The sequence below is a fragment of the Cyprinodon variegatus genome, unplaced genomic scaffold, assembly GCF_000732505.1.
Source record: "Cyprinodon variegatus isolate N-32 unplaced genomic scaffold, C_variegatus-1.0 Scaffold64, whole genome shotgun sequence".
Taxonomy (NCBI): Eukaryota; Metazoa; Chordata; class Actinopteri; order Cyprinodontiformes; family Cyprinodontidae; genus Cyprinodon; species Cyprinodon variegatus.
The window spans coordinates 1,258,870-1,278,216 of NW_015150517.1; the positions used below are offsets into that span (position 1 = coordinate 1,258,870).

General features: G+C 37.5%; 1 protein-coding gene across 3 annotated transcripts in view; it reads right to left on the bottom strand.

The window, feature by feature from the left end:
* LOC107082872 (DNA (cytosine-5)-methyltransferase 3A-like) overlaps positions 1 to 19,347 on the bottom strand; it is a 64,329-nt gene that overhangs the window by 39,407 nt on the left and 5,575 nt on the right. For all 3 annotated transcript variants that reach the window (XM_015371762.1, XM_015371759.1, XM_015371758.1), the window contains exon 3: positions 6,341 to 6,448. In XM_015371762.1, the coding sequence (XP_015227248.1) occupies positions 6,341 to 6,448 (108 nt within the window). The remainder of the gene's footprint in view (positions 1 to 6,340; positions 6,449 to 19,347) is intronic.

Consider the following 19,347-nt stretch of genomic DNA (forward strand, 5'->3'; position numbering starts at 1 on the left):
TGTAACTCGATTTTGACGCTTTGCTCTTCGTGCTTCGCATGTGCGACTCCACTGCCTCAATTCCCATCGTTCCGAGCTTGAATGACTTTTTGCACAAAATCCACTGTGCCTCATGTATGTTCCCTGGTTTTAGCCATGGAGAAAACTCTTGGCTGGATAACCAGTTTTCGTTACATTTAAACTTGCTCATATTTTCCAGACAAAAAGTTAATGGCACATCTCCCAAATGTCCCGACCGCAACAACGCTTTTATTGGTTTCGCTATCGGGGCAGAACCAATAATGGCGAGCCGTTATTTTTTTTAAATAAAAAAAAATTGTCAATTTTAAAGTTTTATTTAGATTACAAAAATAATTTGGAAAAAAAATTATCCTATTTATGATGTTTTAAAAATTAAGACCTACGAAAGACTGATTTAAAACATTTTAATACCAATTAAGGCCTTAGTTTTATTTTGAAGAATTCAATGCCTTTTAAGACTTTTTAGGGACCCGCGGGAACCCTGTTATACATCAACGGTAAAAGCAGCAAAGCATTTCAGATAAAACATATCATACCACCAGTACAATAAGGTGGTGGTGGTCTGGGGCTGTCTGGAAGACTTACTGTGATAGATGAACCATGTTCTCCTGAAAAAGAAGATCTGTTAGTAACCTTCAGCTAAAATGACCTTAGGTTCTGCAGCAACAAAACTAAATGGCTGAAAGGTAATCACTGAAGCAAGACTTTGAGTAGCCTAGCCATAGTCCCAACCTGATTCCTAAAAGAAAAGACTAAAAAACCTCTAATGTGACTGAATTACAACAATCCTGCAATGATAGGTCAATGTTCCTTTACGGCGATGTAAGTTCTCCTAAACACCTGATTGCATACAGAAATCTTTTCACAACGAGGTTTATACGTCAAATGCAGCCATTTGTTATAACTCACGCACAACTCCCTCTCCAGTCAGAGAGGGAGAAAGAAAGGCTCCACTCTAAAACTTGTATACATAATTCAGCTTGTTCAAATGCTAGTGTCCTTTGTGTACCGCTATGATTGATGGTGTTATTATAGAGGATGCCAATGGAGAACTACTGATAGAGACGTGGAGTTTGTTTCAACCTCAGTCCCGTGCATGCTACATGTCCGTTTGACACGACTCACATTACTCTTGCACCATTTCTAAGAGTTCAGACATCAAAGCATTATCAAACCAACTTTCTGCACACATATTTCTGAAAAAAAACTCACAGATTCTCTTTCTCAGTGGTGTGCCTTCCCCCTGCCTGGGACTGTTCGATCTACTACACTGACTTGCAGCTTCTGCTGAACATTTTGATCACCACAAAGCCATAATGTGAGCAACAAAAAGAATGAATGGATGAGAAGAAATGGTAAAACCAGAGTATGTAGATAAATCCACATTAGACATTACATCAATACTTTGAAACACTTCTTTTGGAAGTTAATGTTAGCAGACAAGAAGTGACTTGGAGGTTGCTAGCTTATAGCCAACCTATGCCAAGCTTCAAAGACAAGATCATATTGGGTAAAAGCAGTTTAAAACACCAAATAAACCATCTCGGCTTAGCACATTAAATCTCCATCATCTGTACTTCAACAACCCGTCTAAAGATAAGACTTTTGCCAGCATGCCTAAAATGATGGCTGTTAAAACCTGAGGCGGGGAAAGGGAAGTAGCTGTAACCTTCCCTCAGTGTGCCAGTTTATATTACAGCTACATGGCTTTCTGTCAGAAACTAAGCATGAGAGGAACTCCAGCCAGGATACCATGAAATATATTTGAGAAGATTAATAATACTGTATGGAAATTAGTGTTGTTCCGATGCCATTGTTTGGCCCCGATACCTGGTTGGTCAGTATTGTCGATACCATACCGATACCATCTGTTTGAAATTGATGTGTGTGTATGAGTTTATATGAAGAACAGCATATTATTTGGATGTAAAATAATTGCCATTACGGCTTTGTAAGGCTGTTGCCTACCTTTGGGAACCAGGAAAAAGACTAATACAAAGTGAATCCAGCAAAACTTTTTATTGCCTACCTGGAATGGGTGACAATAGTGACATTGTTTGTCTCTCAAAATGGTATCGGTGCCCTATTTGTCGGTACTCGCCGATACTGATACCACCATTTTAGTGCTGGATCGGGGCCCTGCCCGATACTGGTATCGTTATCGGTGCAACACTAATGGAACTAAGAGGCAGTCAAAGAAAAACCTTGGAATTTGGAGCTGACTGAGCAGCTGATAGAGAAGCCATCCCCTGAGGACCCAGTGAGGTATATGTTGTTCCTAACATTTGGGGTAGGGGTGTAAATAATAATCGTTTTGTATCAATACATCGATCCAACAGCTGACGATCCGATGCATCGATACGTCCGCAAGAGTATCGATTCATGTTTTTTTTTCCCTGTGGTCTATTTTTATCCATTTGCTCCTGAGCGCAATTCTCCCTCCAGTGCTGCGGTGGCGCTAAACCTATTTTTCCCTCCTACCTCGCTTCCTGGTTATACTCTTGAAGCAGTGTGTTGCAGTAAGCTTGACACAGACATTTGTTTATTTATGCTCAATATTGAAGTGTGGTCTGTGCTAAACGCTGTGGGTCTAGATACGGCTGAGGCGGTGAGGAAGTGGGGGCGAGTTTAGTCCGACGACGGAGGGACATGAGGTCCAAAAAGAGCGGAGATCCAGGTGGAAAAGGCTCCCAGCGTTCTCACGCACCTCGCTCTTCTAGCGGGCCAAACTTCGCGAATTGTTTTCCGCAATTCGGGTCATAAAAACAAAACAAGCTGGCGTCCTGTCTGCGGTACTGTGTGCGGTCAGTTACAATTTGGGAGGGGTGCAGCGAAATGTCTGCGGAGGGGGCGGGGACGTCTGGAGACAAGGTATTGCATTGCACTCAATGCACTTATTTTGTGCAATATTTTTTGATGCAAGGCCTTCAGAATCTATAACGCAGGGGTATTATTATTTTTCAGGGAATGAGGTTTAAATAGGAATAGGTGGAGTAAAACTTTTCTACTTCTGTTATTTGCTGTTGTTTCTCAAATAAAATGCATAACGATATTACAGCCTTCATTGCTTTATTTCAAATTTGAAACATTGTCTAGCCTGTAAGGTTAAAAAAAATAAATAAATAAAAGAACTTATTAATCGAATCGAATCATATTGCGGTGTATTCTTGAGTATCAAAAATAATCAAATCGTTGGGTAAGGAAATCAATACTGAATCGAATCACCATGATGCGTGTGATTTACACCCCTAATTTGGGGCATTAGTCTTTACTCTCCATAAGCTCCTGATCTGAATACATCGGCTACTATCCCTTCACCTTTTGCAGTGTCAACAATAAAAACTCTATCCAGGGTAGGAAAGGAGCTCTGGTGGTGACTTCACAAGTTGAACAGAAAACACTTAAATAAAAAAATAAAAAAAATTAACAATAAGTTTTAGATTTTTTTCCATTCGTACTAACTAATGTTCCTCTCACAAAAAAAAAGTCCTGTCAATGTTGTTCTTTTAAGGCTGCTGAAAAAAAATCACAAGAAATTTAATCAGAGCTTTTTTGCAAAAGAAAGCTGAGTACCACCAAAATAAATACATCATCAAATCTGTTCAAAGGAAAAGCTATAAAACAACTAAATGTTAGGTGAAAAGTTAAAAAGGAACACAGTGGGGTAGTTACACTCTTACTGAATTTAGTTACCCTTTACCTATAAAGATATTTTCTTAAATAAAACGTAAAATGATTAATGAAGTTAAGGCAGCAATTTAGACCACCTTTAAATGCTTAAGTATTTGAAACAGATGCTTATTGGGAGATTTGTGTTTGAAAGTTATCTGACAAAAATATTACTAAAACCTGTTTTTTTTTTACTCCTTGGCTCCAGCCTCAGGCTCCAACATCATGAGAGTTTAAAAATCCATGCAAACGTTTACACAGTCCATTATCCTTAAGTCTCATATTTAACTTGAAATCTATCATATGACAACTACACCAGATGCTTTAACTCCAGTTTCACTGTGACTTAAAAGTAGATAAGTGGAAAATGTGAGTGTTGAAGCCTTGCTGATGACTGATAATGAGAAGGCCCTGGGGTCATTGTTACATGAGCAGAAAGGCTTTACACATGCATGCAACTGCAACCAGCCAATGCACAGGGGAAACCCCTGCTCTTAGTAGATTTTTTGCTCATTATAGAAGAGCAAAAACAAAATCTAAAGAGGGAAAGCAAAAAAGAAGGCAACCCACATAATCCTTGGTGAAAATGAGATTGTATCTGTCAAACACAATTATTGAAGGCTGATTCTTTTGCATGCAGCAGGCTTTTAGCTAGCAATGAATACGGAGGTACACTGTAAGCCCTTTACTAAAAAAGTGACAAGTGCAGCTTTGGTACGCCCTAATTTCCCCCCGAAAACTTTGCACAAATTTTCAAAATTTCACAAGCAGCAGATGCTGGAGTTCGAAAAATTTTACTTTTGCTGCTCAATGTGCCACATCAACCAGAGAAGCTTATCTACAAGGTGGCAGGGAGACAGACAGCGCTCCTGATGCAGAGCGTAATGATCATTCCCCTAAAACCTCCTATTAACGCCTAAATTAACTTAAATTGTCAAAACATGCTGGCAAAATATGTTTGATTTTATCATTCTATTGCTTTCCGTTTGTACTATATACCTGAAAAACGCTAACATCTACTTTTAGTCACATGAATAGCAGGGGAAAAACCCCAAGAGGCAACCACTCAGGGCATGCTTCCAGTGTATGGGGGTCTGCGCGGCTCTGGCAGCGAAATTATTACCCCATTTAAACTACCCTTGAAAAACCGATCCATGCCGAGACCGGTCCGAGCTCGGATCAGTTAACCAGTCCAAGCTTGGTTCTGACGACCGTTTACACATCACACTATCTCAGTTCCTCGACTCCTCGCCTCCTAGTGACAATCTGTGGTATTACTGCCAGTATTGAAGGAGGAAATCAAGCAGTTGGAGGCGGTAATGGACCAAAAGTTGTTTGCCAACCACCATAAAACACAAGAAGAAGAAGACGAAGAAGGAGAGAATCAAGCAAATCAAAATGGCGGCGCCCGTTACATTCAGAAGGTTATGCTCGATTATCATTGCTGTACTTTGCGGAGGGTCAGGCGAAGACGGCAACCTTTCGTGGATTTACTTTAAAGTAACTTTATAGTTGTTCTTCTTCTGTTTTGTGTTGGTTGGCAAGCAATTTACGGAGGGGTATTACCGCCAACTACTGGAATGGAGTGTAAATCGGGATGTGCAGCCAGACGGAGATGACGCGTTCTGCTCATGTGCTCTTGTTATCAGAGAACCGAGCCAGGGAAAAACCGAGCAGAGCCCACCTCTGGAACTGGTCTGCAGTTAGCGCGGTCCGGTTGTGTCTACCTCAGTTCAGTTCAGTTTGCTTTGCATTTACACAGGATAAGTTATCTCAGTTACTGAGCTCGGACCGGTCTTGGCACGGTTTTTCAAGGGTAGTGTAAATGGGGTAAATATTTTGAGGCAGGATTGTAATCTTGATGAACTGACTGCACAGACGATGTTTTGAGTTGGAGTTTCTCGCATAAAAATATTTTAAAACAACTTTTTACCCACTTATCACAGCAAATATAGCAAAGCCACTCACTGCCATTGAACACAGGAGCAACACAAGCACAAGATGCATCTGTACACACTTTATTGGACGCGCTTCAGGGGCATCAAAGACGCTCTTGAGGCACATCCGACCATAATGTGTACAAATATCAAAACTGAAGCAGAAGGCACTTTTTTTTATGCTGAAAGCTTGTGTGGTGGGAAAGTATTATTACACTTTCTGATTGCTTGAATTAACCTATAAAACATATAATATTTTACCTAAAAATTATCTCATGTCTTCCTTATGAAATTTCCACCACTAGTCAAGCACAAATACTTCCCATAGTCAGGACAAAATTAGTGTTGCAACAAAACAAAACAAAAGTTAGCTGCATTCCAAAATTCCAAAATGCAGGAAATAGCATTTCAAAAAGTCTACATTTCAAAATTCTCCAGGGGAGGGTACCCCTGGACCCCCCTAAGCCGTGCAAAGCCTAAAGATGTGATACACCAAGATGTACACCCTATGAAACTTTCCTAGCTAAAAGCCTTGCATGCAGTTTTTTATTTATGAGTAAAGTAATTTGCCTTTTTTTGTACAGCAAGAAACCAATCATGTTTGTTTTATATTCTTGTATATTCTATAAAAAAAAAGCTTAGAAATAAATAACTGATCAGTCAGTCTGCTTTGGTTCAGAGGTGAATAAGCTGACTATTTTTACAGTACTCACAGGAAGCAGCTGCTTGCATTTCCTGCTAGGGCGGCCGACTCTTCTCTTATTTTGGGGGCTGGCTGGCAGCCGCTCCTCCGGTCTGTCCTGATCCGCTCCGTCTTGGCCCTGGGCACACAGAAAAAGAGCCCGCATCAAACACCAAGAAGTGACTTTACATATTTAAAACTTCAAACATTTAGGACATCAGAGAGCCTTCATTAAAACAAAACTTTAACATCCGAACTCTCTCCAAAGCAGTAAAAACGAGTTTCAAATATTTCATGACTGGACAAAGAATAAAACAGTATGAAAAAAATGAATGATACATTTATAGACTAAAAATCCATGTGTATTTAGATGGAAAAGCATATATTTTCCATGAAAACCCAAAGAAATACATCAAACTCAGCATCATCATCACAATTATCTACAGGGCAGGGCTTGAGAGTGAGTTAATGTATATAAGTTTGATACTGTACTTCAGTAACAATATGGCCGACAAAGCCCTGCAAATGACAGTGAGAGGAGCTGAAACTGCAACTAGTTCCCAAACTTTTCAGTCCCTGAAAATCTTTGGAATCCTTACGTTTTGTAAACCTATTAAACAGTCTCCATCAGCCATAAAGTGCTGCAATGTCAGAAGGAGATGACTGCCAGAGTTTATGCTTTATGTTGGGAAATAATGAAGTGCTGTCGTGTTGCGCACAAACAAGCCAGAATTGACCTTTCAGCTGCTTTAACTCATTTAACAGATCCTTTAAAGTCTTCTCACTGGACTAAGTCTGAGAGAAACAGTCTCTCTTTCTGCACATATTCACCAAGTGAATGTTTGTATGACATTGAGCGGTTATCCTCAAAAAGTCTGAAGTTACATCTGCAACATATTCTCATTATCAGTTCGTATGAAATCGTACGAAAAGTTATGCACAGTATTTCGTACGTTTTAGACGTTTTTCCTCGAAAATACAAATCAGTGCGCATGCACAGCCAGACAGACGAAAAAAGCAGATCCGCGGACGGACGTAAAACTGGGAAAAACAGTGCAATAATCACTTCTTCAGGTCTCTAACTAGGTTGCTTGCTGTTTTGTATCTTAGGGTTAGGGTCAGGGTTAGGGTTAATTGTACGTTAAATTCTATGTTATTTAATGGTGCGTAAGATGCGCATACGCAAAGATATCTTGTCTCGAGGCAAGACGTAAAAATACGACGAAATGCGGCGAAAAACTAAAACATACGAAATTACGGAGCATAACTTTTCGTACGATTTCATACAAACTAATAATGAGAATACACTGGAAGTTATGTTATCTCAAAAGTGTTATGTTCAATTAAAAAAGGCCATTGCTAGTTAACTCCATATGATTAAAAGAGGGGGTTCAAGGTCTGGGAGCCTGGTGCAATAACAACCACCTACAGCTTTACACTAAGAAGAGAAAAGAAGTCACCTTTGACTCCTGACCACTACCAGGATGCCAACTTCTAGTTGCTTTAATGACATACTTGGTGGGCTTGGGTTGAACTTTGAACACCACCCACATTATCGTAAAGGCCCAGTGGTATATATTACCTCTAAGACAATGGGGAGAGACAAACTTCTCCCACCTGTGATGAAAAGCTTTTTACTGTCCACAACAGAGAGTATCTTGACCTATAATACAGTGTGGTATGCCAGCTGAGAGGAACCAGCTTAATCGCTCTTTGGCTCCCCACTCCCATGCCTAGGGGAGATCTATTCAAGCCATCTTATCTGATAAGCCTCACAGGTCTGGGATGATCCAGCCCACCCAGGACACTCTTTTCACACGCCTTCCCTCTAGCGTGAGTCATGCAGACTTAAAACAGCCTTTCCTCCCTATAGCTGTGAAAAGACCCTGTAAAAACACACATACATGCTCAAAAACACTTGTACTTCCCAATCCAACGCTGACAGCTACTGAATTCTTTTGCACTAATGTGAACACAGACGGTTATTTTTTTCTTGTGTCCTATCTGGGTAGTACTTAATAGTTTTGGTCCCAAGGACAAGAGTAATATATTTAATTTCACAAGTGGTGCATTACAGATTTGATTTTAATGCACCAAGATGTAAGTATATGTAAGTTAAACACTATTAATCATTGTCTCAGATCTAACGGACATGTTGATAAAAACAAAAAGGAAAAAGAGAAAAAAAGGAGAGGTATGAGACAAAATATTAAAAGTGAGAGAAGGAAATAACAATCAGGCAGAAAAAAAAGAATAAAGGGAGGATAGATTATTGATATTCACACTGCTGAAAGCAGATTCGGTAAAACAACTTTTAATTATATAATGTAAAATGACAATAAAGCCTCTTCTTTATGGTTATTTAAAACTCAGTTTGAGAGGGCATCTGTCCAGACTGATTGGGGGTTTTAGAAGACAAAGAATACAGACGAAAAACACGGAACCAATGAACCAGGAGGATTAGAAGAGAAGTTAGAACGGCATTGTGTAACTTTTAGCGACGAGGGGCGCTATATCTGTAACGTTTAGACTGAAAAGTCATTGTGTTACTTGCAAAGACAAGGCCACATTCATCCCTCTAGAATAAATCCTACATCAGAGAACCAAAAAAAATATATTAAAAAATCTGACTAGGAAGGTTTGATACACTAAAAGAAATGTGGAGTGCCATTTACTTAGAAAAAGATAGGTAGCCTGTCCACATTGAAATTCTTTGTAAATTTCTCAATAAAATCTAAGTTGATCTTAGTTACTCAGAAGAGTTGATTTAACAAACAAACTCAAGTAAATTGCACTACCAAATTTTTCTGATCAGCAAAAGATGTACTTTGTTTTGCTAGTAAATTGTACACACAAGGAGAATCTAGAGAAGCCAAATAACCTAGAGGTTATGTTTATGAACTGTGGGAGGAAACTGGAGTACATGGAGAGAACACGAGTATGCTTGGGGAGTACATCCAAACTCCATGGAGAAAGACCCTGGATTAGGGAACGAATCCAGAACCTTCTTGCTGCAAGGCAGCAGTGCTACAAACTGTACCGGCGTGCAGCCAACAAGGAAAAAATGTTTTCTATTTCTGACCTAAACATGGTCAGGCAAGAAAACAAACATCACGTTTACTCTTAATATCCATATATATCCATTATTTGCATCTGTTGAGTTGGGAACGTATTCAAACAGTTTTTTTAACACTATTTTATAAGATTAATTAAATGTAATTGATTTACAAATTACTAACAAAAAGTTTACTTTTAAAGTAAAGGCACTTACATTGCAATTTGCAGTAAATTTTACATAAAAACCAAGGTATTTACAGGACCAAAAATTCCTTTTTTTTCAGTGTAAATGTTTTACTGCTAAAAACAACCATAAGTTTCTTTCTATTTAATTGTAAATGGCAATGATTTGATTTGTCCGGATTGCTTCAAGCAGAAAGGAGGTATTTTATTAGACCTGTAACAAATAGAGCTGCTGCTGATAACAGAGCATATATATGAAATATAATAAGATAAGGTTCTTAAGACGTGTAATTAGCTTGTTGAAATACTGACAGCTCAATCTACTTTTGGCCTGGACTAATGCCAAATACTTGGAGACAATGTTTTGAAAGAAGTGTAATTTCAGAGACCTTAGCAGTTCACTGAGTAACAACTCACTAAGCTTGATTTTAAAAAGAACTCAATAAAAAAAAAAAAATAAATATGTTTTGACAAGATCACTTTCTATTGTGGATAAACCAGTTTGCTTGGAAGGATTTTCAGATGCAATTTCTAGTGAACACTAGTGAAACATACAAAGTGTAACCTGATGATGTTTTCTGTTTTGGCATTTTTGAAACCATAAGCATTCAGAAATCTATGTCAGCCTTAGATAATCAGTAAGGAACTTTGAGACTCAGCTATTAACTGGACATAGATAATAGTTATTAACTGGACATAGATATAAAATCTGCTAAATAGCCAAATAAAAAGAAACAAAGACAATAGTGCAGAAATAATAATCATTTAGGTTTTAAATGTTTGTTCAAAAGTTTGGAAATAAACAGAAAAAAACGTAGTAATTCAGGGGGAAAGGAGGGACATGTTCTGGCATGATGATGATGAAGATTAAGTTAGGACCCGCAGAGGCTACATGCCACTGCCAACTCTCCTAACTAACTTGCAAAATAATCCAGTTGGAAGTTGGTTTGATAAAAATTAAGCTGCGCTTTATAGTTAGTCTTTGCCATGATGCAGATTCATGGGATTGGATTTTCTTGGTAGTAGCAAATACTCATAAACGGGCTGTGAGTTTTCATTTTTCAGCCAAACCTGTTTGTACTGTTTGCTATAAGCCTCCCATTAGGACTTTGCTAAAAACCCCATAGTCACCTAACTAATAGTAGAAACTACAGCAACACAGGCAGCAAAGCCTTCTTCTCAATGAATGTAAAACTTGTTTTCTTCAACAAACTGATTTTACTGCAAAGGAAGCCCTTTCCCCGAAATACTGTGGATCCAACCAAACCTGTTCTATTTTTTTACGTCAGCCTTGGGCAATTTAACTGACTGCAGAGCAAAAGTGTGAACAAGGATTTTATTAGACCCAAGAGGACATGTGATAGAGCCAAAAAAAACCTAACAGCACCTGCTGCAGCTTAACTTAAACAGTCAAAACTTTAATGAAGAGCCATCATGCAATTTTATGTTTGCGGCATTAAGAGTGTTTTTAGTCCAGGAGTAGTTTGTCTCCTGTAGTGGTTTTTATAACAGTTTTACATACAGTGACAGTTCATTATGTACATCTCTCCCTCAGGCGGAGACTAAATGAAAAGAGATCAGAGAAAAACATTAGCTAATTTTACCAATGAGGAACAGCAAACAGTACTAATGCTGACATTGTTGATTATTTTAAATCATCCTCTTAGTAAAAAAAAAGGATGGATTAACTGAATGAAAAATACGGCATCTAATAAATATATTTTTTCAACTTTGGTTAATTTCGGATATCTCTGTACCCCATATTTGAAGAAAAAAACTTTGAGCCTTCTCCTTCCATTTTACAATCACACATTACTTAGAGGTATTTTGCATAAAATCCAGTAGTATTCATTACACAGATAAAAAAAAAACTTCAACAAGATTATTTTTCTAGATCTTTTAAGATCTTAATTTTTTCAAAAATTAATTTTTCCTCTTTACAAATATATAGTCTGAGAGCTTGTTGAATTTTGTTGTTGCTGTACATTTTCAACAAGGGTTTTTGGGAGGAAACCGTTGCTTTAAAACCTCCAGAAAAAGAGGCATCAACCTTGTAGCACTTGTTTAACTAAGCTGCAAAGAAAACACCTCAATACACAAGCTATGTTATATAGTTTTGATTCTATAACTATGGTAATTTTTATTACAGATATGTCATTAAAACCCTTTAGTCTGCCAATCTCGCCCTATGCAGCTAGACCTCACTTATGGGGACAATGGTGTGGTTGCTAAGGTGCAAGAACTGCTTAGCAACTGTCTCCAGCAGTGTAGCGGTGCTGACTAAACAATGTGATGTCACTTCACTGATGATAAGCCTAGCAACCGGCTGAAACAAGTAATGGCTTCATGCCTGTGTGCCTGGTGTGCTGTGCATACGGCCATGTCACGATGCACACTCACTGGCACAGTTAAACACATGCTAACAATATGCACTGTAGATCTATAATATGTTGCAGAAAATGCAATCAAATAAAGCAAGTTAACTTAAATATGAGGATGCACAGAGAAAAATACAGCACCAGACTAGGTCCCTAAAAAGTATGCCAATGATAAAAAAAAAAAACAATGACCATTCTGGCTGTATATCTTTGTTCTATTTCTGTCTCACACCAGGTTATTTTAGGCAGTTTCCAGGCAACCAGACAGCAAACCAGAGGAGACAGAGGAGGATCCCATCAGCAGCAGACAGCTTGTCCTCTTTCTTTTTTCCCCAACCTCCATGTCCTCTGATCAATCTCAGTTTCCTTCCTGTGGCCTTGTTTCCTATCCATTCCCATCTGCATTCTCTCTGATTTACTATGAATCTACCATCCAGTTCATAACTGCCTTATAAATCGATCAATAGGCCAGAAGAAAACACATTTTGTCCAGATTTTGCCCATATAAAGGAGCCTTTAAAGGAGTTTTTACAAAATACCAGAGCTGAAACACACAAGCCTTTTAAAAACAATTCCAGATCCACGTTTCAGGGCGGGGTCCAAATTATAGCCTTTGTTAAACAATCATTATCAAAGTTCCAACCGAACTCAACCTCCACCACCTGTTGTTGGTCTGCCATCTTTGATTAGGTCAGTCGCAGCCTCACATTCCCTCAAGGCCACTTTTTCTTTTCAATGGTATAAGCAGAACTGTATCGTAGACTGTGAACATTTTTTTGCTAATATAACAGAAATTGTTTCCTCCTTAAACTTAAAGTTTTAAACCTTTACAATACTGTGATGGGGGTTAGATTTACAACATCAGAAAATCAAAAAAAAAAAAAAGTTTCCTTTCCTCTCAAGTGAGCCTTAAATTCAGCCTGTAAATCTAGTTATTTTATGTTTTGTGATCTCAGTGTTAACTGAAACACAGTCCGAATTATGAATAAGGCATATGAAATATGGGTTTAGTATGATGGCATTAGTGTAGAACAACAACAAGCTACTCTGCAAATAAATTAACAGTTAAAGTATGCTTACATGTTTATAAACAAAATAACTGTGCTTTGGGAACCCTTGCAATTTTTTAGAAAAATAGATAATGCCCCCAGAAACTCAATAATGAGTGATTTAAATGGGAGACCATTAACATTGTCACTGGTCATTGACAATGTTACTGTATTGAAATTTACTCTAAATATTGAGCTCATTTGGACCCATTTTTTAAACCTTTTTTTTTATATAAAAGTATGCATGGGAATTTAATGTGTGTATTTAAATTTAGGGGGTTGCAGCATCAGCATCATTAGCCATTGTTCATTTAACAATGTTTTCCTGTCTGTAAAAAGTTACTCAAGGAACAACACCTACTCTCTGCCGGTGAGTCCCTGGTTATTAGAGTTGTCCTTTTTGGCAGAAAAGAATGTGGAGTGGCGATTGCAAGGGTGGTAATGTTAGTGCCCCTCCAGGATTAATGTCAATAGAGGAGGAGGACCAATTTCCTGCTTTGTGAATAGCATGGACTTGTGAAATGTGCACTCTTGTGCGTGTTTCTGGGTTTTACAATGAGACAAAATGATAAAAATAAAAAAAAAAGCCACTTTTAAACTCCGGATTTAACTGAAGCTAAACATCAAGACTTGGGTCTTCAAACAAATATGTTTAGATATATTTTTATGTGTGTTTGGTAGAAATACCTTTTCAACTCTCTTTGCTAAAAAAAAGTTTAGAGTATGCTACTACAAAAATTTGGCAAATTTCCCTGACCTAATTGCTGTAACAGAATCAGATTTGTGAGCCATCTTATTCAAACGTACCTTTTATAGTTTTTGAACACACACTTTCTAAGGCACTAAAATCCTTAAGCTACTCTCCGGCTAAATTCGACAGATACCTTATAGACCTATTTGTGCCCAAGATTAAACTTTCTGGCTGATGTTTAGAGTTGTTTCTTCAATGTTTTATAAGCAATGTGCTTTCCTGGTGATGCCATCTAGTTTGTTAAATGCAGCAGTCCCTCCTGCAGCGAAATGCCTCCACAACATGATGCCGCCAACGCTATAATCTAGATAGAGGCTTTTAGTTTTGCAACTTTTTATACTTTTTAATTTAATCAAAGCCCATTATGGCCTTCCAGGTTTTTAGTTTTGTCACCCCATAGCTCATCACCAAAAATTACTGTAATTTTCTCAAAGTACATTTGATGAAAAACAAACAAACAAAAAAAAAAACATTCAATAGAAATAACTAAAAGAAATCATCACAAAAGATCTATTTTTTTATATGTATAGCCTGTTTAAACAGTGAGCCATTGTGCTTGGTAAGATACATAATTTGTCGTGCTTTTAAACATATTGCAGCTCGAGTTTGGAGACAAAATGTTCTTCCAGAAGATCAGTTACATATAATTGCTACACCCAAGGCTAAACTTCTGACAGCTGTCAGAAGTTTAGGCTTGTAGTTTGTAAAATATATAATTGTTCATGCTCGAAGCAAGGTGGAAAAAAAATGTTTTTAGGACATTTGTTAAAATTTAATTAATGAATTAATTGGAAATAAACATTGATAAAAATGCAGCTGCCAGTATGTATATAAAGAGTAAACATTATTACCTTTAAATGACTCAATTTGCCAAAAAGAATTAAAGTGTTTTGAACCATAAGTGTTTTAGCTCCATTTAGTTTTGTTTAAATTTATAACAAAAAAGAAGGAAAAATACCTTTTATCTGATCCCACAGAGCTGTTGCTCTATTTTTAACATCAGAATAGGAGCTCCTATCATGCGGATTGGATCATAAATTGCAACTAATTCACACCTTATCGCCTCATCTTCCACTCTGTCGCTCTCTCTTTCTTCAAACGCGGGAGTTTCCTCTGGTTTCTCTCTGGGATTTTCTCGAGTCTTTGTTAGAGATCTCAGGAAGTTTTAAAGAAACACTCTATAAGGAAAACTTTGTATTGGCTCCTGGCCAGTGTGAGAATGTGGAAACAAGCGAGAGAGACTGGTCTTTATGTGGCTGTTGTATAGAATGAACTTCAAACTTCTGCCTGATTTACGAGGACCGCCCAGAGCTTTGGGGGAACAAATGAAAGGAACCATTTTTCACCTGTCAGACTCCATGCTAACATTTAAATGCTTGCTCGTTTGTGTTAAAAAAAAAAAAACGGAAAAAAAAAAAAGTAAAAGACCCTAATTTCTCCCAAACGTGGAAGAGGATGTGGAAAGCAAAACCGCTCCGCAGAGAATGTAAATAAATAACTCCAAGTTTAATTATTACAAACTCCCGCTTGCCTGCCAGGCCCTTTGCATGTCTTGGCTGAAACAGGTCCTTGAGTGAGCAACGAAGCCAAGTAGTGGTGTTAATGACACCTGTAGTAAGAGAGGCAGTGGGTGTAATATTAACCGAAGCAGCAAAAATAACAGCAGACGTCCTGCATCAGTTTGTATAAATAAAGAAGCACCTTCTTCTCCAGTATGGAGGGGGAGGAGGTGCAATTGAATCCTCCGGTTTTATAAAAATAGATTTTATGTTTTATTTTAAAGGTTTGAAATAAATTTTAACAAAACTGTTTTTTCTCTTCTGTGACAGACTTCTGCATCATTTAGATTCATGTGACCTGCTGGTGCAGTCATAATCCTCACTTGTTTGTCACAAAAACTGCCTTGTATACTAGTGAATTATAGTGAATGGAAAATACTTAGTTTTAAAGCTAATATAGAGAGAATGCCAATGATATTGTGCATCCCCAGTTTAAAGATATTAAACCAGGAAAATAAGATAATTTGCAAATAGAATATGCATTCCTTAGTGTCACTTCATCTTAGATATATCTTGAACCTTTGCAAATTTTGTCATTAAACAACAGTTAAATTAAATATAATTTATGTTATGCTGCGTTAGCACCGTACGTGCTTTGAGCAGCAAGAAGGCGTTTGCTGCTTCGTCTTTGATGCTTGTCCATATTAAGCTGAGATGCCTATCCAAAGCATCAAAGGTGCTATTTGCACACATCAGCAAAGTGTAATGTACACAGCAAAAAAATGGAAATCTAAATAAGTTATTTTTGCTCAAATTAAGTACATTTTTTCTTAAATCGAGGAGGTAAGTGAGAAACTTTGCCAATGGAACAAGACAATTTACATTTAAAATAAGAAAAAAACAATTGCCTAGTCTTATTTCAAGTGTATATTATCTAATTATCTTATTTTAGGAGTAAAAATACTTATTCCATTGGCAGATCATCTTATTTACCTGCTCAAATTAAGGGTAAATACACTTAATTTAAGACATTTTTTACTTATTTCTAGATGTTGTTTGCTGTGTAAAAAGTCTAATGCACATTGGAAGGAATATCCTCTTCTCTTTGCCAGTACAATAGTGGATTAAATTAAATGATTTACTAAACAAAACTAGAGAATGCCGTGGTGGGGCGCCTCTGTGCCAGGTCTGGATTCCCCAGTTGCTTCAAGACTTTCAGTCTGTGGGGAATTTCACCATCTACTCCAAGAGCTTAGAATTGACAAGGGTCACTTCCAGAGCTATTTTCATCTCACCCAGCATATTCTACCAGGGCACCAACACATATTAGAGTCTGCATCGTGCAGCAAAAGTTCTGATTTTCCAACTTAAGTCAGCTCTGGCGAAGTGCCTCAAACGCTTAAATACTTATAATGGGCTGCTTTCAATACTCCATATGTGCTGCGGGACCTTTTGGTGCGCCTTGATGTGTGTCAATCATAGACTTTGAATGTAAAAGGGCAAAAGTCTGACTGAGCTGATGCTAGGGCTGAAAATATGGCCAAATCTTATGAGGCTATTTCCTCATTTTGGTCAATAAGTCATAATTCTGATATCAGTATAAATAATATAAAAAACCTCAGACAGACACCCAGGAATGTCCACAACAGATGTCTTTACAATCTTCTGAAGTTGATTTAACAAAATCTAAGAAAGTCCTACAGTATAACATGGTGAAAATAATTACTCTAAAAATACAAAACATATATTTCATAGAATCCATAAACTTAATAGGTAGAATGCAAAGGTTTGATTGAATGTGGTTATCTCTCCCCTACTCATATTTCTTAGTTCATTGGTTACAATCTCCTTCAGTTTTCTTTTCATTGATTTTTTTTCCTAGTCATGATTAACTTTTATATGTCCAAGAACAAAGTTTATGTTTACAAATCACTATACAAAAATGACCAAACCAACTTATGATTAGCTCGATTTAGAACTGTATTAATTAAAATCGAATCGATTCAGGACATTGGCGAAAATACCCAGCCCTAATTACAAGTAGTTTTTTTTTATTTTATTTCAATCGTGTAAAGATTTCTCCCCTTCTTTCTCAGTCATGCCACAGTGCTCTAGTCTCGATTTATGTTGTTTTTTCCTAATAAAACCTTTGTTTATTTTCCCCTTCTTTATTGCTGGCAAAAAAAACAGGTTCCAGCCATGTTTTTCTTATCCGAGTACAGCATAGCTTCACTTATAACCAACATTTTAGGATCAGCTCAGTCCAAACAAAATGAATCAATGCACACATATCGTATCTCAGGACGGTTCCCTGTCGGTGGTGACAAGTTCCAATTTTTTTTAAAGGCTGCGTGCTGCGCCAGCTCTTTGTCTACTCTGACTGTAACATTATCCCCTTTTCCATTGCCACTCAATAGCTTGTGTCTTTTTAGAAGTTTGGGGCTTTTGAAAGCGCAGGTAGCATTTGATACACATTTACCCCGGTAATTTTGCTTTTCTGGGCTTTAATTTTCCGGGGGAAGGGTTGTTTCACTAAAGACCCTGCTCTTTTTATTTTTCCTGTGACTTGTTTAGGGTTGGGGTTGTGTACAGCTGCGGGGCTTTGTTCCACCAGTGGGGGTAGTAGCCAGTGAGGGTGAGTGTAAAATTTTGTTTTTGTACCTTAAGTTTATCACATAAATAAATCAGGCCAGTGTCATTGCTTTTGAGTCTAACCCATAAATTAAGTGCCACTTGACAATATGATGTAATCCAGTGAAAATGAGTCTCTATAGCCTAGATATTGAACTGATAGCAGTTTGTTTTTGTCCATGTCGTTGACCTAAAGAGTTAACCAGTGTTGTTTTGGCAATTGTTTACATTCCACTTTCTGTTAATGCCTTCACTCTGTGTGATATATAATTTTTCTTGTTGCTAACCTACAGACAAAACAGTCAAATGCTGTGATTTTTAATCATGCCTCCCTCTGCTACATTCCCAACATTCCAACTGTTTGTCAGCAGCTACTAGAGGAAAAAAAAATAACAAAAAAAACTTTAGACTAGTTATTTTAGGACTTATACAACTCTAAAGTAAAACCTCCTTTTGGGAGTTAAGATCACAATCCTGTTTTTCTCTGCCCAAGGTATCAGTCTTGTTTTTATAAGAGACAAACAGCATTAAAAAGAAATGCAAAGTGATGGTCACAGGAAGCTGAAGAAGCTGTGTAAGGTTGTTTTCTGACCATTCCCACCAAAACAGTGAATTAGTTCCCTAAATATAAACCCTGGGAAATGAGTAATCTGAAGGACCTGCTAAAGATTAAAAAAGAGCCTTCAGGGCTGGAGACAGTTAATATTAAGAAGCTTAAGATAAAGCTAAGCAAATATTAGTCATTGAGTGATCACAGCGCCTCGAGTGGACATGGAAGTAGGGATGTTTTACATTTGAGGACAAAAGAATGATTTGCACCCCTGATCTCTATGAATTCACTGGATTACTGATATCCTGAAAAAAGTGAAGTCACAGGCCACCATATTGGTACTCCCTACTCCCACGAAGACACGCCATAAAAATACCTACGTGTGTAGCATTTGGCTGCAACAACAAGCTGTTTGCCAACTGTGGGAAGATGTTTCACAGGTAACTTCACATTCAGTGGATGTACTTACCAAGAAAATCCATATATACACTTATGTATCCCATAGTATAGTATGTAGCTTAACATTGATCTGGCTATCTCGGACTGACTCGAAGATATTGACTGAGTTAGCCATCCACATTGTGTCTAACATTAGAAAAAAGAAGGTAGAGTAAATCGAAAGAAATTAACTGTGAAATGTAATTGTAGTAATTATTTATTAAGTTAACAATGTCGAAGTTTTTGTACTGTTTGTAGTATTTCTCGTTTGAAAAATTAATGTGCTGTAACATATTGCATGTTATATTAACGAAATAAGAGCAAGTCAAACATTTTTAAAGGCTAATGCACAGACACGGCATAAAAGTATAATGCATCATGCATGCACAATTTCCAAATAGGAAATTACTATAGCATTTTAAAGACATGTAATTGTAATTCAGTCTTGATGTGAAATCTTGAAATTATATGTAATACGTAATTACCACAACAATGTCATCAA